Here is a 26077-nt window from a genome sequence, read left to right as displayed (position 1 = left end):
GTCTGAGCTGTGAGTTTGTCTGTAAACGTTTATCCAGTTCAGGTGCACAAGGCAGGAACACACACAGAAGGGAGCGCCAGTTCTTCGCAGGACAACACACACACTCACACACATGGACACTTTTGAGTCGCCAACGTGCGGTTTTTTGACAGTTGTAGGAAACCAGAGCACCTGGAGGAAACACATGCAGACACAGGGAGAACACACCAAACTCCTCACAGACAGTCACCTGGAGCCCGACTTGAACCCACAACCTCCAGGTCCCTGGAGCTGTGTGATTGCGACACTACCTGCTGCACCACCGTTCTTTTTCTTGTGTTTGATTTTAACTCTCCCCCTTAAATGTTTACTCACCAAATTAAAAGTTTTATATTTAAATACTGAGTGTGTGAGTGAATGTGTAAGTGTGTGTCGCCCTGCGAAGTGTATTCCTGCCTTGCGCTCAGTGATTCCAGATAGGCTCTGGACCCACTGCAACCCTGAACTGGAAAAGCTGTTATACACAACGAGTGAATGAAAGAACAATTCAAATATCATAAAAACAACTCTGAAATGTTATAATAAAGTAAAAATAAATGGTTTCCTCTGGCAGATTCATCATGCATACCACTCTACATATTTATATGTTTGATTTCCCTTCTACATAAAGACAAGGAAATACTAGCATTTTAACTTGTGATTAATCATGATTAATGACAGAATATCCTTGTGATTAACTCAATTACATTTTTAATCGATTGACACCACTAATTATAATCAATATTAAGACCCTCCAATTCATGGAAATCTACAGGGACGAAGCCATCTGGTTTATTATTAGTCTTTCACGGAGCTGCTCAAATCTCAATGTGTTTGCATGATCTCCAGCTCAAAACACTTCACAACGTGGCAAATGAAACTGGTGCGGCATCATGGTACACTACATTCCAGCGGTCTTGTTATACTGCAGTGATGTAGTGGGGAAATGTTGCTTTATATCTCACTTTCCGGAGAGCCTTGGGGGGCATTACATCACCCTAAAGAGCATCCCACACACTGTCTTCATTTCTCCTAGCCTGGGGGCCATGGGCTGATCTCCCCCCATTCTAAGCCTGTGAACTTCCCGCACATCTGTCCCTGCACATCTGCTCACTCTCCTGCTCTCCTTCCCATCACTCTTCTCTCAGACAGCCAGCTCTAACGCTTCACAAACCTTAAAAGATCAGCTGCATTAAAATCACACAATAAATCCAGCACCTAACTATGAACTGGAAAGTATGAAGTGTTCTATTGAAAAAGACCTGGAACATGGCATTTATTTGCTGTGGACATGACAGCACCCAGTAATACAAACCACATTTAAGATGCAGAATCCTAAGAAACATAAACAATGTTGCTTTTATTAGAGTGATATTCACATTTACAACTACCAGCTGTGGTTCAAACACTAGCATTTTCTGACCAATCAAACAACACAGATCTTTTTGAATGTGTGTTCTGGACTGATTCATTTTCAACATAATTGTACAGCTGGAAATTCTGGCAAGTCTTTCTGCAAACAATATAACATATTAAAATAAATATAATATTTTTCATGATTAATGTATTATATGATTAATTAAAATATGCTGTATATTACATTTTTTATTTAAATATTTTATAAAATTGAAATTATACCCAGGAAACAATGTAAAATATACTTCGTCAATACGTTAGAACTTCACATAAGTACCCACCCACTCTCACTTTCTACCAGCAACCACAACATTTCTATTACCATCAATCGTTCTAACATTTAAAACATACACCAAACCACTAGGGTTGCTGTAGTTGTTTATAATCCAATGACCAACCAGCTACACCTAACAACTAACGTTACTCACTGGGCCCAGCCCATGAGTACCAAACCACCCACTATGTCACTATCTCTTCACAAGGGTCATCAGGTAAGCACCTCTCCTCATCACTGTTTCAGTGAATCAGCATGGAGCCTCAACTCACCTGCCTTGCTTTTTTTGTACTTTAAAAAAATTAATAAATACAAAACATAACCCCCTCAGCCACTACACATTTACAATGTAGATCCCCAACTAGTCTGTGCTCTCTTTTCTCACAACCATTCGATGTGATAACTCCTTCATAGCTGCCCTTAGTGTTTGCCCTGCAACACCAAACTGCAAATACGTGGCAGACAAAACCCCAACACCTATTTCCACTGATCTTATATGTGTCTGCCAACCATGTTCCCTCACCTCAGCCGCTAAGTCTGGATACCTTTTTACTTTAAAAAACTTCATCTACAACATCATCAAATGGAATGGTTAACTCTATAAAATAATCTGTTCAACAGGATGTCTCATCTCAGAATAGTCACCAAAAAAACATTCTGGGACCTACAGATTTTTACCTACATCCACCAGCATTTTCCAATCTCATGCCTCACTCCATCTACCTGTGCCATATAGCCTGTGCTTATGAGAGTTACTCGACCTATCCTTCGTATGAATCTTTGTAGAGCAAATACTATAATGCTTACTTTGAGAATATTTTCATGAAATATTTACATTTATTTCACAGATTATATCTCAGTCTGCATTATATTGTGAAAAATGTCCAATCATAATTTGAAAATGTAAAAAACAAAGAATCAAGCAGATTTCCATAAAGAAATATAGTTTAACAGTGTAACATTTAAGTAATAAAAAATGCTAACAAATTTGGTTACTTTGATTTTTTTTTATAACTTGCTTTTTAATAGCAATTAAAAATTAAGGTAACAGAAAAGCCAAAATATTAACTTTATATATGCAGAACATGATACTGGACTTCGCAGAACTTACCCAGAATCACTGGGTGCAAAGCAGGAACACACCCTGGACAGGGCTCCAGTCCATCACAGGGCAAAACACACTCACACCTGTGAATATTTTTGAATGGCAAATGTTTCTGGGCTGAAAACCAGAGCACCTAGAGAAAACCCACACAGACACAAGGAGAACATTCCAAACAGCTCACAGACCCTGACCTGAGGCAGAGTTTGAATCCACTGGAGCTGTGTGTGGTGAAACTACTTGTTGCACCACTGTGCCACCGCCTGCCCTTTAAAGAAACTTTTTATGTGAAATTACATTAATAATCTAGACATGCATTAACATTTATATACAATTCCATGTCTCATAAACAATGCCAGCTTTGCTATGAATTATTTAACCATTTTTGTACAGGAAATATTTGCCTCACAAAAACAATATAAAAGTGTTAACTTGTAAATAGAAAAATACAGGACTTCAAATCCACCCTTGTTTAATAAAGCACAGATCTTTCTGTATCCTCCTGTTTCTGATACTATCATTGGTCGTATATAGAGAGAAAATATACGTCCCACACATTAAAATCTTTTAAGTTTGTATATGAACATATGGCTTTTTTTCCGTAGAGCATACTAATTGGCTTCCTCCAGTGAAATTACAGGCTCTGTAGATAGAACAGATGCTGGAATCCACAGGAACTTTTCATTCAGCCGGAAACACTGCAATATAACCCAGTTTCTAGTCCTTTTAAAACTATAAACTCCCTGGATTCAGAAAACTTTATTCAGGAACATCAACATCAGCAGAACTGTAGTCTCACTAAACCCTGAGGTCGTACCTCTGAGGTCTCTCACCTGGTGAAGGAGGAAGTGCAGTGTTAGATCCTGATTTGCTCAGATAAGACCAAGCTCATATATTATGACCTGCCCTGAGGGAAAATGTGAGGTTCTACACATCATCGCTGTCCAAAATAAACTAATTATTGTGAAAAATTCAATTCAATTTTTACTTGATTATAATGGACTGATTCATAGAAAAAATAAATTAAAAAAATCAGGGGACGTGAATGTTTTTGCCTTCTCCTGTATAGTTGACATTTTGGAGACTTTCATTTTTTTCTGGACGATGAGGAGCTGGTGTGGAGCTCTGAGAAAGAGAACACTTGCATTTTACAGTAAGTGACTGAAGAGATTTATTAGGATGGTCGTCCCAGTGCACACCCACACAGCAGTGCCTGCTGGTACAACACACTCACTCTGGACCACACACACAAGTTTAAATAAAACCACTGACACAAATTCCTCTCCTCATTCCTTCTTTAGAAAATATTTTTCAGACAGTTTATTATAAAAATATAAATGTTTCCACTACAAATCATTTTACATTAGTAGACAAGGCCATCTACATTTGCACACGCACACGCACACGCACACCCACACACACACACACACACACACACACACACACACAGACATGGGTCTAAAATAAAATTACAGGAAGGTGAGGGAAGGTGAGGAGGGCCAAATAGTATTGCTCTTTAGAAGTAATGTTTCATAATGTAAAATATAAAACACTGATAATGTCATCACGTGACCATGTCATAACTTACTGTATGCTACAAAATAAAAATAGAAAAAAAAACATTCAAATTGGCACGGTATGCTGTTTGTCATCAAATAAATAGATTACCGTTGCATTTTTAATGTTAAAAAAATCATACAAAAAAAACAATACAAATGAGTTTTTGCTCTTTTTAAAGTCTGCACACATTTGTCTTTCATTCATTTATACATACAAACAATTGTACAAAGGGATGGCCGGGTAATGAACAGTACCGCTAGGTTCACCATTGCTATTATTACAGGTCCTGTTTACATATGTACATGCTAATAGCTGAGAGCAGCAACATTTACAGGCAGACTGATGAGTGATAGTGGAAGAGCTACAAATAATTCTTCATAAAGTGGTGAATTTTAGAGATAGCTGTGTCTCTCTGCATGGGCAACTTTTTTTTTTTCAGCTTTGTGATCTGCATAAGCTTTATCAAGATGCACTAATGAATTTCCCAAAATGCCAATGACTGCTATTTGAATATAATGACTATGCATCTCCTACTTCATCGGAGCAGTTCTATTTCTGTTTGCAGCCAAAAACAAATCAATGAACACTGGCACAGAGCCTTAGCCTGAAGTAGTCGGTTGCATGGTATTCACCTCTTTCTTTTGCCTCTCCAAGACCGAACTGTGCATCCTGAGCTTTTGCAAAAATGATATATTACTCCCTAATGTCCCTAAAGAACTTTCCCCACATCTTAAAACGATCTGACTTTTTTAAAAACAGACACACTGAAGTAAATTATAGGCTATGTTCTTCACAGAAGTCCTTCATTTCACCTGTCATATCTCATGCTTCTAAACCAGTACTATGTTCTCCCACACTTTTCTAACTGGATATACACAGATCAGCCATAACATTAAAGCCAAGTCCTAGTTTCTACAATCATTTAATTTTTATCTGTTTTACTCACCATACAGCAGCACTGCCCATAAGGGATGCTGCCCATAAGATGTAGGCTGGAATTTTTTGGGTTGGTGGACTATTCTCTGTCCAGCAGTGGCACAGCAGTGCTGAAAATAATCCACCGCCCAAATCAAACCTGCTCCATTGTGGTCCTGACCAGTACAAAATAGGCTAAAAACTCCTTAAAGTGGAGCTGATCAGAAACAAGTAGGTGGCTTTAATGTTCGGGCTTATTGGTGTATTCAGATGCTACAAACATGTCTGGACATGTTCCAAAGTTAGTTAGATAAAATAGTATTAATGCACTATATTTCTTTAAGCGATCTCTGATGCTGTCCAGAAATCAAGGATATAGAGTCTTACAATTGCATTGATCTTTCAAGTTGCAGGTAAATTCACATGTTCACTTTTGGGTTCTCAACAGCACAAGAAAGTGTCTGCTTTATTTTTAAAGTGACATAAACATCTCAGTGATAGAGCAGGTTCACTGTATACACATTGACTCCTGATGATTCAAGCCTAACTGCTGGAGACGCCCATTCTCTGATAGATTAACAGTTAATCAAATGCTCTTCCTGGTGTGTCAGGCCCTCAGAAGCATTAGCAAATTGCCGGAACATCAATCTCAAGTCTTTATCGGACAGTCCTGCTTTTATGGGCAACTGTAGTGTCATTTACTGGAATCCATTTCCCAATTTCTCTTTTTCTTGAGTGAAATCTCTGGAAATTAAAGGGGGCTCTCATGTATTGACAGGCTGTTTGTCTCTCGCTGGCTCAGACAAACCCAATCCAACATGAGTACACTCAGACCAGACTTGTGAGGCTGCAAGAGGTCTTGAGCTTCAGTTCACTTCTCTCACAAAAGGCTGCTTTCAACAATGTGAGCAGCCACTTTTGCAATGTTTTTTTTTTCTACCAAAGGGATCTCACCTCTCTCCTGTCCTACATTAAGAGCTTTCAGTTGTATCCACTTGGATTAGACTGGACTTGCTCCTGACGGCTCCATCCTGCTCTTTGCACAGTGCTCTGCAATTTGGAGATCCGAGAGGTGCCCGGACTCTGACCAGAGCACAGGTCTTGCAGGCCTTGGGGCCACACCCACTCTTCTCATCTTTTCTGCATAAGGCAACATATCAATAGCCTGGGAGGCATGCTCTCTCTGTCCCAGCCCTGCAAAGGAGTGCTGGAAAGACTCGGCCGTTCTTGCTTGGAACGTCACTCTGGTTTTGATTCTAATTCTTCTTTTCCTGTAATACAGAATCTCTGTCTGGTAAAGCCAAAAGCAGCAACAATCTCCTCTGTCGCTTTCTGTAATGTCCCTCCCTTTTTTAATTCCTTTATTCATCTATGCATGTATATATATATATATATATATTTTACACTGGAACTGGTCCGTTCTTCGTGTGAGTTTCAAGTGCTTTAATGCTGCTCACAATCTTCTTCTGAGGTCCGACAATTGTTACGCCAACCTTCTTGAAGTCCCTGGGAGACAGAGGAGAGGGAGAGAATGTGTGTGAGTGCTGCAATAGTCACTGAATGACATATGGTGACAGTAATGACAAGGCCTCAGCACTGCTCCTCCTCTACTGTCACTCACAGAGGCTGAGTATCCCAGAAGGACACTGCACTGCCACAGATGAGCAGCAGAGATGTCCACACACATCATGGACCACAGCGCTCCCAATTCATGGATTCTTAGCTTGATAAAAACATGAGAGGTACTGCTCCACAGATACAGAAGCACAACTTAAGGCAGGCTTTCTTTGCCATGATATGAGGGGAGCAGCACCTGACACAATATATTAAGTTATTTAATTAGTTCCATGCAGCAGGTGACACAAGCTTGAATTATTTACAGCCCCATCTAATACTAAGTCACAATATGGAAACATGATACTCAATACTCGCCCATGCACACAAACTAAAGTTACTGTCATTGTGATTTCTTGATGAGAAACAATGTGGCAAAGACAAATTAGTACAATACTAGAACAGGTTCAGTGAAATGAAGTGAACTTCATAGCATCATAAAACATATTAGTATAAGCAGATCTATGTTAGAATTGGCTTAGAACAGTTTCTATATGCTCAGTTAGACAGATCTTTCACTGTGTACAGCATCTTTGAGGGCCTTTAAAATAAACATCAATGCAAGCATAGGATTTAGGAGGCAATCAGCACACAGCGAACCATGATCATAACCCACCATCCAGTCTTTAAGGCCTAAAGAGTCGTAATTCCCATGGATGGATCCCATTCAGGACAAGTGGCTGCCGGCCTGACCTCAGCCAGGCAGATTCTATGGACAAAGCAAACCTTTAGAGTGACCGCCACACTGTCTGGCTTGGGTGTATGTGATGTCTTAAGCAAGTACACATCATTCATTTGTACACAACATTTTGAACAACATTGGTCAATGAACAGTCATTTTATTTACAATGTACTTATTTCCACTTTGTACAATGTACAATATACAAAATTCCCACAAAATGTAAAAACGGGGCCACCCAAATGTCTGTGTATGGAAATATATCACCATGCAGTAGGTACAACAGAACAAAGAGAATTGATGTGAAATACTGGAAAATACTGAAAAAAAAATCAGCTTGATTTGACTTGAGTTGTGTTGCATATGAGAGAAAATGTGCTATGTTAAGGTATATTGTTTCCAGAATGCTAAAAGCTGAAAAAATAATGACTGTTACTAATTATACAAGCTACACACAATTTTCCCAATAAAGGAACATCTTAATGAGTGTTTTGGACAGAAAACAGCACTGTGGTACCCATACACAAACATCCAATAATCTGTTACTACAAGAGGCGGAGGTGATATTTATGACTTGTAGACTTGTTGCTTTAGCTCCAGCACACTGGATTTGACTGTGTGAACAATGTAGGAAACATGATTTTACACATACTGTCCATTATGTGCTTTTTAGGTGTTTCTGGGTTATCAGCTATCGTTGGAATATTTCATGAACAAAGGAGCTGATAGAATGTACAGAGTCACCTCTAGGCAGCTGGAGCCTGTTAACTGTTGTATTTCAACAAGAGAACCAAAGATGTGTCAATGCCAAAAAGGTGGCCATAATGTGGTTGAAATATCAAAATAAACCAATCAAAGACAGTACAACATGAGGTTGTTTTATAATCAGCTGTTTTACACACTGGTGAGAAGTAAAAACACTGGTGAGCGGTAGCAATAGCATACAATTTGGTAGACCAGTAACACCACTGTAGTGGACGATGAATGCTTTCAATCAAGGGAAAACAGTAAAAATTCTCCAGGTTGTGGGCTTAGATGTGTCAAAGACTAACATAACAAAAAGTATACAAAACCATACGCTCACTGGATATTCCTCATGACACAAACCACTTGTGTCTCAAACTGCACCTCAACAAGAAAGGCCAAAGAAACATTTCAGTGTTAATCAAAGTACAATAAAAAGCCTGAGGCAGTGTAATGGACAGATGAGATGAAGATTATCCTGTATCAGAAGAAACTGTGAAGAATAAATAAAGCAATATCTGACGTTTCACCCAGTACATATATACATTTTCTTATAATAAAGCTGTCATTCTACACTTAACAGTCATTGTTTCAGTTTCAATCCAGTGTACAGAATAAAAACAACCAAATATCATCTTCAGGTAATGGGACTAATGCAGCTGGATGCTGCTACTGTATTTAAAACAAAATGATAGCTGTTCAGAAATGTATCAAGGTCTATGTGCACTCTGCAAAGGAAAGAAACATACATGCACAGGTGACATATTCAGGTCAGGAAAGTAAAAATCCGTCCGAGAAATTAGTTTCAACTGTCCTGAATCTGGCTTGAGATGATTAGAAATGCCAGGCAGTTGGAAGGAATTTCTGTAGATTATTTTTACATTCATTTATATGGATTTTGTCTGTGCATGCCCAAGGAAAAAAATTCCACAGCTCCCATTTAGATTTGTGTTGTCTGCTCTCCAACTACTGTTTGCACATGCTTAGATTTTCAGTGCAATATCACTCATCCAAACAGAAGGGGTTCTCATTTTTCTTTTTTTTTTTTTTTTGGAGAAGAGAGCGGTGAACTCACCCATATCTCAAGTGTTCTTCAACACTAACAGTTTCAACAGCCTCAGTTTATGAGAAGTGGAATTAAGAATAATTTAAATCTCTTTACCTATTTTAATGGCATAACTATTTTATTAATTTTGTATCAAATTGGCAGAGCATTGACAGGAGATTTGTGGATGGCTGTATTGAAAATGTTTTCATTCATGGATGAAAAAACAACTACATTACATGAAGGTAAACTGACCGTTTTGTAATAGTCTATGAAAGGAATGCTAAATGTGATTTTTTTTCCACAGTAGTGGCATGCTTCTTGGTTTGGATAAATAGCATCTGGTATTCAAAGATATATTATGTAGTTTTCCAGAATAATCTTTCTTACCAGGAAATGTGTGTATCTGGCTGTGTATATCAGGGAATTATTTCCATAATATTCAATGGAATAAAAGACATCTTCATATGAGAGAAAAAATATTTTCGTATATATGCACGTTTAAAACGATGAAAAATGAAGTGTGTGTGTAAAAACAAAAGCAAGACAAATACAGAGAACGCTAAAATAATAAAAATATATCAAAGTCAAACTCAATTAAGGGCAAAAGTATGAAATCAAATATATACTATTGTTTATATTTAAATTTGAGTGTCTAGTAACATGTAATCTTACAAGAAATATATTTCTGAATTCTATTGGTTGGCAGGAGAAAAAAAGACTTATTTTGTACGTTGACGGTCTTAAAATCTACAGTAAAATAAGGAGCAAAAATTATTTTATATGCTCTTTGAAATGTAATTAAATAAAAGTACGCATATACTTAAGTGCAGATGCAATGTCCAGTTATTTAATATCATATTTTCTACATTTAAGACATATATCACTTGATTTTGAGCACACCAGACATTTGTTTAAATTGTGTAATAAACAGCTAAAATACACCCTATTCAAGGTCCTCTCCTGTTATTGCTGCCAAAACATCAAATAAAATTAACAGGGCCAGAAAGTTCTCACGATAAACTAAAAGTAATTAGCATATAAATGTAATAATTATTTTGCTGTGGCAGTTCCTGAATAAATGCAAAAATATATTCAGAACATAATTCAGACAATTAGCTCACTCTAGTTTAAAGTACTGTATATTAAATGCAGTTGCTTCTGCTTAGTGGATATATAAATTGTTAATTTTGGTGGACTGACAATAACTGTAATAAAAACATTAATAAATTACTTAAGGAGAAGAGTAGTTTAAAAACTGGAAATCTGACCATTTCAAATGGTTTACCATGTAAGCTTTTTCCATGATACATGCATGAAAATCAATCTCAGTTTGAGAGCATGCTATTATCAAAAACACTCATATGAATCATATACACAGATTAGCTTTAATTACAGGGGTTACTTTAAACACCAAAGTAATTATATATTCTTTTATATGACTCAGTATCATGTATTGGATGCTGAGTGGGTTGACTATACAACAATATTGTTTGGATATATTGTTACATAAAACTAAAGTGTGTGCTCCACAGAAGTCCTCTCCTCTGGTATATAGTATACAATATGAAGTTCTGTTTTATCTCTAGACAGACATCACTCGACATGGAGCAATACAGTCCACTTCCCATATAAGGTTAAGCTGTGAGGAGACAACCTGCATCTTAAGTTCCTCAATCTGGGTCATGGGTAAAGAAGAGAATTTCTCTTGCTACTGGCATGCAATTATTTACCCAGACATCTGAACCAAACATATGCATAAAGCGCTCAGAGGGGCTGGCATTTCACTGCTTAGTTGCACAGTCCAGAATGTACTTTGCAGAACAACAAAACCAGTCCAGGACCATGGCTTTGATCATGATGATTATGAATGTCACATTATTTACACTGTCAAATATCTGATCAATTGAGTGGAAAAAGTGTCCCTGCAGATGTTATACAGGCTAGGAGAATATCGCTAGACAGATACTCTGCAGTATTTCCCCAAAGACCCAGATGAAGCAGTGTGCAGTTCTTTATTAAAAAACAGAGACCTGAACCAAGGGCTCTGGCCAATTACATATACTAGACCTGCTTGGTTACAGATGATTTTGTTTTTTTCTTAAAGATGCTCCTCCACATATGTTAAACTGCAAACAGAAGTAACTGTGACTAAAGCACAGTCATTGCTGATTAATATCAAAAAATGGCAACCATGTTTAAAAGATTAACCAAAGCTGGGCTCAATGTTTAATGGGAACAGATGTGTAAATAAGTTCCTTGTTGTGTGTTGATTGTTTTTGGGTGGTCACAGCATTCACCATAGACAGACCACACTAGGTTTCGTTTCTGACCTGCTATAAGATCGCTGAAAGTTTGCAGTCCTGTAAAAAAGGCGGTGTATGTTTGTCACTGCAAAAACAATATATGCCAGAGGCTATGAGACTGCCACCTGCTTTGTTTGCCCATATTCCACTCAAATCATTCAAAAACACTGTACGTATAGATGTATGCCAAACACACTGATATGTTTTCACTGTCCAAAACGTCCCATGTATCTCATTTTTTGTTAAATGTTTTTTTTCTAATAATGTTTTAACATAGCAGTTCCTCTGTACAATTTATAAAACATGAACAATAAGTGAATCAATATAAATGCTCCAAAATAACTTAAAAATGAAGAATTTGGTTACACTGAGTCAAAATCAAGTTATTTAGTATGTGCAGAGAGTAGAGTAAAAGAAGGTGGCCTTACTCTGCAGAGGTTTTAGGTAGCGTGTCACATGAGCTGTAGCTGATCCCACTGAAGGCCTCTTTACAGGGTAGTGTCCTCACAGTCTCCAGCCAGTCTCCCATAGTGCTGAAGGAGGCCATGTCTGTGCTGTTCCGGTCCAAGAGCAGGTTGACTGGCCTAAAAGAGAAATACAACAAGCTCTCTTACTGGATCTCCAACTGTTGTTCAAAACCCTAAGCAGTCCTGGAAGAGAGAGCCATTAAACATGTTTCTCAGCCACAGCAATTCAATACAGAAAAGACCTCTCAACAATATATTTCTCCACAGCTTTCTAGTAGATGCTGAACTAGTTTACCCTGAGGTCAGGTTACCACCCTGAAGATGTCAAAAGGTCTGCAATTCATATCAGGCCTGAACAACGTGACTATTGAGCAAACAACCTCATAAAAGTGCATGCAGCACAGAGCAAACACAAGGGGCCCAAAATCCAACTGCTCTACTGGCTTCCCAGGTCTCCATAAGGAAATACCTGTGGAGAAGAGGGGCTGTTCTTCTCCATCCGTGTTATGGAAAACATTCCCTGGCGAAATCCAATACATATTGGAATGTTTATTTTAATGCAAAGCCATTTTTGTCTATTTCTTTGCTTGTTTCCAGTATTTATGTGAGTTTTATGAAGAATATTTATGAGAAAAATGGTTGAACTAGTCAGTAAATCAATGTGATTATAAAGTCATGATAAATTTTAGCCCTACAAAAAAGGACCCACATAGATTTAGAGCCATAAAGATGTTAACTACTTCTTTTACAACCTAATTATATTTAAATGTATGTTAAATTGTACAGTCCTCTGGCTCAGTTAAGAAATATTCCATCTAAATTAAATATTTAATCATAACATATCTGGCTGCTTATTCTGACAATAAATATTGAATCAGCTCAGGATGAAAAGTTAACAGTTGCAGCACCGTTCAGCCCTAAAATCTGCTTTCAGTATTCAATTATTTCACTGTTCTGCTGACTTTTGTCTTGCATACGACCAATACGGTATGGACTGTTGATGAAATTTCTGTTTTTGGTCTGTGAAAATGTGTCATTGCAAAATACAATGTATTCTCTGAGACAGGTTCAAACCAGGCCTCCATGGCTCCAAATGAACAATGATGGGTGTACTAACATTTCAGCCAACTTTATAAATACCATGGTAGATGCTGGGCTAAAGGAAAAATGGAATCTGAAATGTACAGCTCAGGGACACCTGATCAAAACCAGGGGAATAGAGTGTAGGAAATGAGATTATGGTCCCTCTGGAGGCGGTTAATAATAGTAACACAAATAAACAAATTATAATACCAGGAAGTACACCCTCCAGCCACATGTTTCAATGGCAAACTTCAGTGGCTTATTGGAAGACAAAATTCTTAGCAGTGTCAGCAGGTCACAGAGATTGAGACTGGTCTTAGAGACTGGCATGGGTAAAAACAGTCACCTGTATATGTTCAGGCTTACAAGCAGAGCACAGAGATCTAAAGCAGTCCATGAAAAATAAGTGGAATTTTGCTGAAGACTTCTTGAGGCAATGCACTGAAGCAAATGACAAATTGTGTAAAAAAAAAAAGGGTAGCTAAATTGGATTGCAGTGTGTGGTTGGGAAATGTCTGTACGATTTCTTAGCTGAGTCTTATGGCAGACATCAGGTTATCAAAAGACAACAGCTCCCTAAGCTTATAGACTCACTAGAAGAGGATTTCTGTGCTGAAGAGATGATCTAATTTTTTTTTATCTCTGTAGGCCAAAACAAGAATAGAACAAGTTTCTAAAGCCTGATCTACTGAGATTATTGATCCGACAGCATCACTCAAAGCTATGCCCTTAACCTATAGAGAATACGAGTAAACTATGAATGACCTCAGTCTTTTTCTTTTTTGTTTTGATGCAGAGGTTTATTTTCAGACACCACTCTGAATTCTCACCAAAACACATAAGGCACTGAGGGAAGGTCGAACATGAAAAGCAACATCTTTGTTGTTGGGAATGTAAGTGATAGCCTAAACCCCTGTGTCTCAAAAACTGCTGGCTCCTCTGCTCTGAGCGTTCACTCTGCATGACTGCAACAGACACGTGGGAGAGAAAGAGGGGTAAACACTCGCCTTTCTGTCTGTTCCCTCTTTTTTTTTCTTTTCGCTCTCTCTCTCTCTCTTCCCACTGGTGTAGTGACCTCTAAATAACTGAGGCTGCATAGTATCTTGTTTTTAAAGCTCTCAGGGGAGAGTGTATAGGAGGGAGGACTTTGCCCCTCTTCTTGACGGGAGACACATCTGTGCAGTTTTGTCATGGACATGAATGCACCTCTGGTCGTGAATGAAAGCACGTTTCCTGCACCATCTCGGAACCATGGAGTTCTCATCCTGCTCTACCCTCTGCTCTGTGGATCACTCTCGTCCCTCCGGCTAAGAGTCAGGCCTCAAGGTCTGGGGTCGGGAGCTGGAGCTGCCTGCACTGGTGCTCTATTAGCAAACACAGCATGTAGATAAATGAGGTGTATGGGACCAGGCGCAGCTGTGGCTGCAGTCCGGCAGCGTCGGCACCTTGGAGTGTGTCTCGCACGAAGAGCAATAAATCACGTGGACCTGCTGCTCTCTGGCCAGGCGTGTTAAAAGCCAATCCTTAAAATTACAGACAAACTCCCTGGGACCTATTTGCACTTTCTTAAGAAATCATTAGTCACTGTTATGTACTTGGACATCTCCATAATAAAATAATACAATAATTCCCTGATACACTGCAGACAAAGGTATTGGCTGATTATCCAGTGACTTTCATCCTCTATGAAATGTAGGAAAATGTATGCTAATGTAGGAAAAGTATGCTAGTTGAGGACCCTAGCCATTTTAATCTGAGAGGACCTGTAAATGTGAACGTCATTTGTGGACATCTTTGCTTAACACAAACTAAATATCTCAAACAATAATATGGACTGGACACTGGAGAAGCAAGAAGCCAATGCCTGTTTATTACTCGCTGTCTGTCTGAAGACAATTATTGCAAACGGGCTCCAAAAACAAACAAGTCATGTCCAGCAAAAATAATCTCCCGCAAATACAGACATCCTACTATATACAGCAGACAGTGGAACACAATGAGCAGTAGCCAGCTGGAGAAGACACAATTGTGTATGCGAACCAGAAGGATGGACGTAAGTCTGAAAGAGGAAGGGACCGTTTCCTTCTGTTAAGGTTCATGTGAAAACCCAGGACTGATGAGCAGGATGTGACACAGACCAGAACAGGAGTGGGAGGTGGACTATAAAGAACACAGCCCTCAGCTGCTCCTACTGAAGGCACTGTGTGGAAGACGCATCACTTACCTGGAGGCCGTGTTGGCTGTGATCTTCAAACTACTTGGGTTACGGATGAGCTTGTCCAGGATGCTGACAATCTGCTCAAACTTGGGCCGGTTGTTCCGGTCCTTCTGCCAGCAGTCCAGCATTAGCTGGTAGAGGGCTGCAGGGCAGTCCATAGGTGGGGGAAGACGGTAGCCTTCGTCCACTGCCTTTATCACCTGATCCACAGATAAGACATTGCAAAGGTCACTCCAAAGCTGTGTTTGAGATTTTAAATGCCAAGTTTATGATGTAGAGAAGCACAGTGTTATTGAACTATTTTGTCAATTTCCTGCCGAGCCTTTTTCCTAGCCCCTAAAGACAAATTATTACTTGGCTTGCAGGCAGACTAAGTGGAGCTGGATGAAAGCAAAGCAGATTCACTTTCTTCTTAGCAACAACATGACTCTTGAGAGCACCAGAACTAGCTATGTCTAGCAATGTTGTCCTTTCTTTTTAACCACTGATCATCAAAGGTTCCATAATTGAGTCAAAATAAAACTCTCATATCCTCACTTCTGCAGAGTGAACTCACTGAAATATGACAGTGAATTCACTGCCTCAAGTAAGGGTAAAAATCCAGGCAGAAATACAAGGAGCAGGAAAGCGATTTCTGTAATTTAATATAAAATAACGAAAGCTCTGGCTCATCTTCAGTAAGACCTTATGTTTGGTTTACTCTGCTCTCCATCCTCTCTGTCTTTGCATGCCTGAAAGAGTTCAGGTGACATCCTCTACTGAGCCAACCATCAGTAACAGGTTTCGTTTTGCCACCTGTCCTCTATACGCCTCGCTTCCCCTCCCAGCAGGAAGTTCATTAGGTTGCCATGCTGACGCGGCTGTACTCACATCCTGATTAGACATCTCCCAATAAGGTCTCTCTCCATAGGACATGACCTCCCACAGTACAATGCCATAGCTCCACACGTCGCTGGCTGATGTGAATTTGCGGTAGGCGATGGCCTCTGGTGCCGTCCACCTAATTGGGATTTTGCCACCCTGAGGGAAGACATGTGCAAGAACAGGCACTCATTAGCTCTTGAATTCTTTCATGTTTTGGGTGGGTCTGAATCAAGGACCTGAAAATTAAGCATGTAGTTAACTAAGTCTAATATGTAAATGCTGATACTGTGCATAAGCCAGGTAGAGTCACTGCAAATTGAAGTACTAAATGTGGGTAAACTGCATGTAGCCACACATTTTAAACAAACCACATGTAAAGAGTAGAGTGAGTGGGAAATGTCAAAGGGTTACGCATGTAATGAATAAAATTATGGTGCTGACGTAATATCTGTAGAGGTAGTATTAGCATTTGTTTGTGTTCAAGCAGGACCTCGCTGCAGAGTGTCAGAGCCTATGCAAGTATGGCTGAGACACAAGGCTCGAGCTGCACTGATCCTGGTCTGGGCTCTTAACGCTGGCTGGGCTTCTTTCATCTGCAGAGTGGCCTCCCTAAGGAGCTGCGCTGTATTTACCCAGCTCAGCCTGAGCTCGCAGGCAGGCTGCTGGAGTTACTCTGGGCTCAGCCCTCATGGCTGCAGTGAAGGTGGAAAAGAAAGACTGCACAGGGAGCCAAAGCCAACCGGCTACACAGCCAAATCACACAACTCCTGCCCTGCTTTCTCCAAACACACAGCCCTCAAAAAATAAACCCACTTGTATGCAGGTTTCCCCAGTGAGCGTGCGCAAACATCACTAACTCTCCAAGCACCAAATTTACTACTTATAAATGTTCAATTTGACATGCCCACCATCTACTGTCCTTTGGGGTTAACAGAGGGGGCAGATGGAAATAACCACCATTCTCATCAAAGTCTTGTAGCCAAACAATGAAGCAACCCATGGGGGAAAACAGTGTTGGGGACTCTTGCCATTACACAATAGCCATATATTTTAAGTGGAAGCTGGAATGCTGAAAGCTATAAGTAAATGATGGGGAACGTCGTTGGTTTCCTCTGAGTAAAAATGCAAGTCCCTCTCCTCAACACAGGCAGTATATCAGCAAGGTGTGGGGGAAAACCTGGGCTCTAAATTAGGCAGCCATGCTATGAATTTATGCTAGCCTTATCAGCCTGAGAATTTATTCATATGGTGACTATCTAGCTCTGCAGCAGTGAAGGTTCTTATGTGTGAGTGTGTGACATATATGGTCATTAATACACAGTATTATTTGTAGAGAAGCTGGCTGAGGGGAGATAGTGAGGTGAAAGGCACTTCAGTCTCATAGCAACTAACCCCTAGAAAAGAGAGCTAAGAGATCAGATGGATTTAACAGTTTATGATCATCTAGTCGCTTGTACACAAACAAATCTGGGGTGTGATGTTAAGGGATTGGCCTGTTGCCATGCGGCGCCGGCTGTAAATCATTCATGATAGACAGGTTTAGGAATTCATGACTCAAACAAAAGCTAGTGTTTCTCAGAGGGAGCGTGTGTCGATGTTAACTATCACTCACTCTGGTTGTGTAGGCAGCTTCAGGGTCATCCTCCAGCACTCTGGACAGACCAAAGTCAGAAACTTTGCACACCAGGTTGCTGTTGACCAAGATGTTGCGGGCAGCAAGGTCTCTGTGCACGTAGCCCATGTCTGAGAGATATTTCATACCTGATGCTATACCACGCAGCATACCCACCAGCTGAATCACTGTGAACTGAGCATCATGTTTCTGAGAGAGAGAGAGAGAGAGAGAGAGAGAGAGAGAGAGAGAGAGATGAATTTTCAAGAGATGGAAAGAGAGAGATAGAGCAAGAGAGAGATGGAAATAAAGAATGAGGAAGTGGGGGTTGGGGTGGCGGGTGAGAAAGATAGAGCAAGAGAGATCAAACAAGGTGTTTCATATCTATGTACCATAAAACTACTCTAAGAAAAATATTGGAAAACTGATGAGTTCATACATCAAAACATGTCGCGGCATTCCAATAACACTTTACAGAGCTTATTGCACAGCTACAATCTCAGTGGCCTGAACAGACAAAGAGCTGAAAAAAATTCACCACCATGCTGATAAAACTGGCATCAGATATGATCTGTCCAGGAGCTGCTAGCAAGTCGTTACAATTTTAAAATATAACAAAGACCTATACACAAAAACAGATCAGTGAGCGGATATCTGAACTGTTTCCCTCCCCCCACCCCCCTTCTTCTTCTTAGGCTCACTGGCAGCCTGCTGCTGTTTACATTGGCATGTGTGAAAAGGGCTTTTATATGCGAAGAGGTGTGCTCAGGACTCAGAGAGGAAGCTCTTCAGGAGGAGAGGAGAGAGGAGACCGTATGAGCGAGATAGCATTGATTTGTCAGCAAGCTCAGGAGAAAGAGCCTCCTTTACTAAAACAGGCAAACTGTACTCTCAGCAGACGGCCAGTGTGAGAGCTGTTCTTCTTCTGGCCTGCTCTTTCTCTCCTACCTTCTGTATTTATCCCTCTCTTTCTGTGTGAATAAGAGAAAGCAGGGAGCTGTGTTTATGTAGTGCATACAAAATAAGTTTGGATGAAAATAAATCCTGGACCACCTGGAACCGACTGGAGCTCGGAGAGGTTCAAAGGCTTGCTAATAATAGTGACATGAGCAGTGGCGAGGAAACGTATTCAGGGGAGGATGACAGTTTTCTTTGATAGAGTGCAGGCCACGCTGAAATGCGCAGGAAATTGCTCTAGAACACTGCAACTGTTCTCTCTTCTTTTTTTTTTGGGAAGTGAGATGCTGTGCAGGCGCATATGGAATACAGTTCAGATCGCCCCTGCTAAATCCAGCCTTACTCTGATCATGATGTTTTAATGCTATGCTAATTTCCATCACGCAGAGCCTGTATTTAACTACAATTGCAGTGCAAAACCCCAGTGCTCTGTACTCCCTTGTCCGAAGGCAGAAGTTTTTCATCAGATCTTTGCTGTTCTGTGCAAAATGGACATACAGTAAATTGTAATTTACTGTGTAAATGCATGGGTTTGACTAGAGGAGGAAAAAAAGTTACAACATCTGTTAAATTTGAGTGTGATCATCTTGTTCTACAAATAGCAGATTGTCTGGCACAGCCCAATGGTGGTAAATGGCTGAAAAATGACAGAAAGGCTGGTAAATTCATATGTCAGGTGTAGCACTGCCAAGGCCGGTCTGCAGCAGCCAAAGGTTAAGCTGACCCATTTAATGAGCTCGTTAGTGCGTTTATCAGCACTTTTCACATGGGCCGTCTCTCTGCATGGCAAACGGGCTGCGCGGCCTGTTGTTTGCTTGTTTATTTCCGCAGTGCTTATGTGGCCATAATGAGAAGTTATTTGAAGGACAGAGCATGCTCAGTCTGTTTAACTGGCACGGGTGGACAGGCAGGCACAAGGCCAGTCTTCCGGCACTGCTACAGCCTGTACATTTGCAAATCCATGCCCCCTATCTGTGTTTTCTCCCCCTAATAGAAGCCTAGCTTGTTCTTTGTGAGTGAATGGGGACATTGTGCAGATGAGCTCAATTTAACCAGACACTTGAAAGCTTCTGAAACACAGGTGGTGTCAGGGTATTACTTAAAGAGGATTGCCTCTTTTTCTGGAAAGAAAAGAAAAAAAAAGGTACAATGGTTGATCATTTTGCATAGTAACTACCACAAAACATGTCTCCAAATCAGTTCTCTAAACAGCAAATACAGACAGAGGTGAAGCAGCAGACAGCAATTTGTGTCGTGAATTTCTATGCAAAGAGAGAATTTTGTGCTGGCTATGATAAACAGGGACTCTGCGGGGATCTTGGGAAGAAGAAGAAGAAATGTGTGTGTGTGAGAGAGACAGAAAGAGAGAGAAAGAGCAGGAGAGGGAGACGAGTATTTAAATCAGTTTAAGATGAGACCTCTGTGCCGTTCCTCTGATCATACATAATGGAGGCTCATTAACCACTCTCAGCATGTCATACTCACTCGCAGGAAGCTGTCCAAAGATCCATTCTCCATGTACTCTGTCACTATCATCACCGGCTTACCTATAGGGAGGGGTGGAAGTGGAGAGAGAGAGAGAGAGAGAGAATTAGATTTGGTGATGATGTGAGAGGGCTGATGGCAATTTCTGAAGCTCCACTATGTGTTGACTGGAGTTGGATTCAAGCAGCATTTGTTAATTTGAAAACTAATGAGCCATTTTTGACACAAACGACATACATATGGATAAGCAGACAATATTAGATTTTATTATTTCAAGATACATGCCACCACCGAAATCGAAAGTTATTTCTACAAGGACAATGTTTTAGAGGAGCAGCTGCACTATGGCATTTTAAGGAAGTCTTATGGTTAACCACTGATTTTTTTTTTTTTTTTTTACAGGTTGGAGAAGTGAATGGATTCAGGTCAGAACTGTAAACCGGGCCAACACTAGAGCTTTCAACATATCCGAGACCTTGTCTGACTCCATGACAATAGCAGGGTTATCAGAGCTCGGGTGCACTTCTTCACACGACACCCCTGACATAGTGAGGTCAGTCGTCTAAACCATGACTTACCGTAGCCCAGGGTTCAAGAGCACTTCCTTCAGGATGAAAAGAACCTTTGGCTGAATTTAGAGGGCCCGCAAGGTCACCTGTCAGAATCTGACAGCTTTAATCCTCCTCTCTTCTGGCTATAAATTACTGCGTTTATCATCTGCACCTTATTCAACTGCCTGGTTGAAGGTTCATGTTTAATAAAGTAAAAAAAAATTAACCCATTAAAGTTCAGCTTATGGACGGCAATATCACTATCATATTTGTTTAAAAAAGTAGTAATATGTCACTGATGTCCCAAGAAACTACATTTATATAGGTTTAGGGGTAACAGCAAAACTAATTTAAACTATGTTTATGACAGGAGTTTTCCTTAAATTTTTTCTAATCACACAGAGAAAAAAAGAGAAATGGAGAGTTTGATTTGTGACTGTGAAAATATCTACACTCAACTTAAAGTGAATTTTTATAGATAATGTGAGTTGCTGCTTTATAGAATGTACTTCGGTTTCTGCTGGATGCTGAAAGTTTTCTGACCACACATGTACACATTCAGAATAAAACAAACACAGCCAGAAACTGAAAACTGAACAAGGATAATCACGGGTTTGTGTCTAATATCAAAAACATTTGTCCCTTCTCAGTAACAATAAAACGCAACTGAAGTGTGAAGTTTGGTTCCATCTGTTTACTGTTTGCAGTGGAAGTTAGAAACAAAATTAATGGCAGGCTGTGATCCATCAAGTTCATATCAACAGTTATTACTGCAGAAAAGGGAGCTACTGAAAGACAAGGGGAATAAAGGTAGAAATTAGCATGCTTTGCCTAGTATTTAGGGCTAAAATATGTTGTGGTTATAAAATCTATCATTCACTCCCCAACACATTAGGTCCATATATGCAAATTACAAAGAATTAAAAAAAAAGATTAAATATTTAATTTCAAAATTTGTGTTTGTTTTTGAAAATAAAGGATGCCATGTATCCAGGCTAAAGAGGAAATAGATTTAAAAGGCCCAATTCAAATCCAGCATCACTGAGTATGCACTGGTGCACATAGGGGTACTTCTGTGAAGGCACTGTTAATGGTGAATGCATGTTTTGGAGTAAGATGCTGTCATCCAGACTTTTTCTGTGAAGCCTTGCTTATATCAGTAAGACAAGGACTTAAACAGCAAGGCTCCTTAGTCTGGGTGGTAAACTACAGTTCTACAAAATTTTGGACACTATGAAATGCAGTAATAATAGAATCTGCATTTTTATACTCTTGAAATTTGGAAATATAATGGAAATATTTTCCATGTTTTCACTGAACATACCAATTTTACTTTGTAAACATAAGCACATTTAGAATTTGATGCATGACAAAAGGAACTTCCACCAAAGAGTCGTTATTCTAGCAAAAATAGGTTGTTTCTCATCATAAGGTGCCAAAATTTGTGAGAGAACTGACAAACAACTCAAAGCAACACTATTCAATGCACTATTTCAGTACATATCTTCTAATATACTTAACAATGGGTAGCCTGCTTCCCAAATGATTAAACAGTGTAATTAATATGAAAGGTGTTGTAACACAATGGTAATCATGTTTTGGTCCCACATTTTTGGAGTGTATTCCAGGTGTCAAATTCTCAATGTGTTTATATTTACAAAATACAGTCGAGTTGTTCAGTGACAACATTGGGAATGTTTGCGTGTGCATTTGTCAGCTAAATAAAGCTTCAAGAGAATAAACAAATCACAATTTCACTTTAAAAACTTTTCTGGAAATGTGGTTTGTACTCCGCACGTTACCCACTGAAACCCTGAGGTGTTGAACAGCTGTAACTCTACAACAAGCAAGAATGGGAAAACCTTTCACTGTCAAAATGACAGCAATTGTTTTCTTACTTCCCTAATATTTACAGAGCATTGTTAAAAGGAGAAGTGTTAGAGCACATTGATAAAAATTTGTTAGTGCCATTAAAATCAGAATGGGTTACGTATTTCAAACAATATACCTTCCCAACTTTTTGGAAAAGGGTTAGTAAATTTTGATCACCTTTTGCATTTTGTGTTCCAATCAGAGCTTGTAAGATTATTTCCATGACGATAATGACAAGACTCAAATCAAAAGCGAGACTAACATCAAGAACAAAAACTAAAATGACAGCTTTAAAATTGCTCTTTACTAAGAAAAGAAAAGCCGAAAATGAAAAAGGTTCATTTAAGGATCAATGGCCTAAAAAACATGTGTTCATTAGTTTCGCTTGTTTGACCTGTCTGGACATTCAGCTCTGTGGAACTGTTATAAGTGGACCTCTAAGATTCATATTTGAACAGGAATTTTGAAAATGGTCCTCTAAAAACAAACAACGTCTTTTGGCACATAAACTGACACACATCGTCAGGGACTTGAGGGAAAAATAAAACAGAAGACAAATGCAGGAGCAGAGCAGAACAGCCCTATTATCACTATATGCATGGCTGACAGATGGCCTTATTCCCTTTCTTTACTCTTCCAAACATGTGCATGTAGCAATATGAACAGCACACATCTGGCCACAGACAACCTGAGCTGTAGCTGACAGCACAGCACAGTGATAAACGGTGTTTATAAAATACACACAATCAGCTTGAGCAAAGTGGACCAACATGGCCTGCTTAATGAAAGATTTTGAGTTATATTCAGCTTGCTATCTTGGTGGAAGCTGTTTAGATTGCACTGTTTACTCCACAGAGTAGACCACCAGTCCAACCTGTTACATGTCAAGATAGTTCTGCCCATCTCTTTCTCCAAACACCAGGCCATTTTTACTGCAAACTGTCAAGCATACTATTAAACACCTACTTCCATTTTACTGAATCACACTGTAGAGTTACTTTTATTTTATACATTTATTTGAACTGCCTTGTTGTAAACATTTTATTTCAAAACCCAGGTCATGTTCAGTATTGTAGCCCGTGTCCCTGTGAGGCACCAATTGCTATTCCACAAATATTTTACCAATTGCAATGCCAAAAGCAGCAGGTTAAATGGGGTGTGAAAGTCTCTGGATTATTAAGAATTAACAAGGCCGAGTTAATAAATCACGTCAAGTCATAGGCTACAAGAGACGCATGCCAGCCTCCCCCACACTCCCACACCCATACAGCCAAAAGCCTGCACACCAGAGCTGCTTTCAATCACACACATGTTAAATGCACGGCCCTTTCCTCTCCCATTCTCAGTCCAAAAAAAAAAAAAACAACAACCAAAAACTAACAATTGACAGCTTTAAAATTCATGGATTTCTTATTATTTACAAGTCTAATACTTGAAGCCACTGTACGATTTATTAGACAAATATAATCCCCATTTTATAAGGAAGTATAGACATGAAAGAAAATGTTACTTTCCTTTCTAGCCACTGTTTGAAAATTAATTAAAAACAGTTAGAAGTGAATTTTTCTGTTAGACTTTTTTTGTGGAGTTTGGACTACACAAAAATGTAAGTATTAAAAATAACAAAAAAGTATTACTCATTTTGAACATATCAAAATTGGCACATAAAAACCAAACTAAATAACTAACTAAATATTTTTATATAAAGTTACAAAGACTGCAGTATTAATTTCACTGGTTTTCAAAACTATTTTTCTTTTCTTTCAGTTTTCAAAACTATCATTACCTTTAGTGTCAGCTAGTGACTGCTTCTATTCCAAACTAATGTCTAAAATATAGGATTTAATTATTCATTTATTTGAAAGCCAGCAGGGATATTTAACAAGCAAGTCAAAGTTTAACTGAAGCCCTGAGTTCAAGCCAATTATTTTTATACTCTTCCTGACTCTAATATTCACTCCATTAAAAGAAAAATCCTAATCTGGAAACCTATCCCATTAAAGAGTCTCCTGAGAGGGATTGTGGTGTGGATTAGAGACACAGTCTTTGATCATGCAAAATAATGGAGATTGATCTGCTGAGATTTACAACACCAGGTGAATTCCATCCCTTTGGACAATGGCCCAAGATTACAAGAAACAGGTCAATAAAACAGTGGCTTTCTCAAGAGGGAATTTGCCAACTTCATGACACTTTGTAATCTATAACTGGAAACATTCATAACTGGAAACAGCTAATATTTAAAACAAGGCTCCCAAAAGAGGCCTTCACTTAAAGTACAGCTTGAAACCAAAACTCAGAAAGTTTAAAATGATAAATGATTCCTACATGTGGATTAAACACTCCACTCTAAACCAGAGTCTCATTATGAGCTATTCTTCCAGGCTTAGTGAAAGTAAAACATTCATCTCACTCCCTTTAGCTTGAGAGTGAAAAATGGCATGAAGTCAGGAAAAAATTACACTAGTTTAAACATGCACGGTGGAGCTGGAATGTGTGGAAAGACACTCACTGCGAGTGACCACGCCTTCGAGTCTGATAATGTTGGGGTGGTCAAACTGTCCCATGATGCTGGCCTCACTCAAGAAGTCTCGTCTCTGTTTCTCTGTGTAGCCTGCTTTCAGGGTCTTGATCGCGACACAGATCTCCTTCTTTGAGGGCAGTTTTAGACGACCACTGCACACCTCCCCAAATTCACCTGCAAACAAGTGGTTGTGGAAAGTGGAGTGTAAATTGATTTTTAATAGGTTTTAAGAGTACAGTATCATAAGTGATTGCTGAATTAAATGATTTGCATAGACTGGACATCTTTAAATGAGGACATCCTTTAAATGAGGACATCTGGACATCAGAAATGAGGCTCAAAATCAGACAATCGTTTCTTGCTTTTCATGTATTATGATGAATAAATTATGCATTGCGTTGTCTTTAATTTGATTCCTGGGGCATAATGCCATGCGAGGCCACTTCAAAGCTCTCTTCAAGAGGCTGGATATCTCCACAGTGGCAGGTGGTGACAGAGCCTTGAATGGACATTTGGGTATAGATGATGTCACTGCATAGCCATCCAGACAAGGAGCGTGCTCTGCTCACGAAATTCAATGCACAATTATTTCCCAAGCAGGTTTGGAGAAAAAGTGAAATCTTGAGTTGATATCTGGAAAAACTTAACTGGAATATTTGCAAGCTGTCTAAACAGCCGCGCTAGTAGACTTGGCCGGTGTACAGACAATACAGGACATCCTAACATTTAGCCTGTCCTAATTTTTACCAGCAGGCCTATAAGCTTTGTTTC

The 26077-nt window shown here is 39.4% G+C and overlaps 1 protein-coding gene across 4 annotated transcripts in view; it reads right to left on the bottom strand.

Moving 5' to 3' along the window:
- Positions 1–3931: 3931 nt before the first annotated feature.
- Positions 3932–26077, bottom strand: part of epha3 (eph receptor A3) — a 196529-nt gene continuing 174383 nt past the window's right edge. For 3 of the 4 annotated variants that reach the window (XM_066641189.1, XM_066641191.1, XM_066641188.1), the window contains 8 exons: positions 25295–25480; positions 20360–20421; positions 17918–18127; positions 16312–16461; positions 15448–15641; positions 12102–12257; positions 6690–6791; positions 3932–6556 (listed from right to left, as the gene is read on the bottom strand). In XM_066641189.1, coding sequence (XP_066497286.1) covers positions 6286–6556; positions 6690–6791; positions 12102–12257; positions 15448–15641; positions 16312–16461; positions 17918–18127; positions 20360–20421; positions 25295–25480 — 1331 coding nt within the window. In that variant the 3' untranslated portion in view covers positions 3932–6285. Of the gene's footprint in view, positions 6557–6689; positions 6792–7515; positions 7609–12101; positions 12258–15447; positions 15642–16311; positions 16462–17917; positions 18128–20359; positions 20422–25294; positions 25481–26077 lie in introns of those variants that run through there. The other variant, XM_066641192.1, reaches the window with a different exon arrangement.

Source organism: Hoplias malabaricus, chromosome 12 (assembly GCF_029633855.1).
Source record: "Hoplias malabaricus isolate fHopMal1 chromosome 12, fHopMal1.hap1, whole genome shotgun sequence".
NCBI classification, from domain to species: Eukaryota; Metazoa; Chordata; class Actinopteri; order Characiformes; family Erythrinidae; genus Hoplias; species Hoplias malabaricus.
Note: the sequence above shows the minus strand (reverse complement) of the source record. Positions and strands in the feature narration are given on the sequence as shown.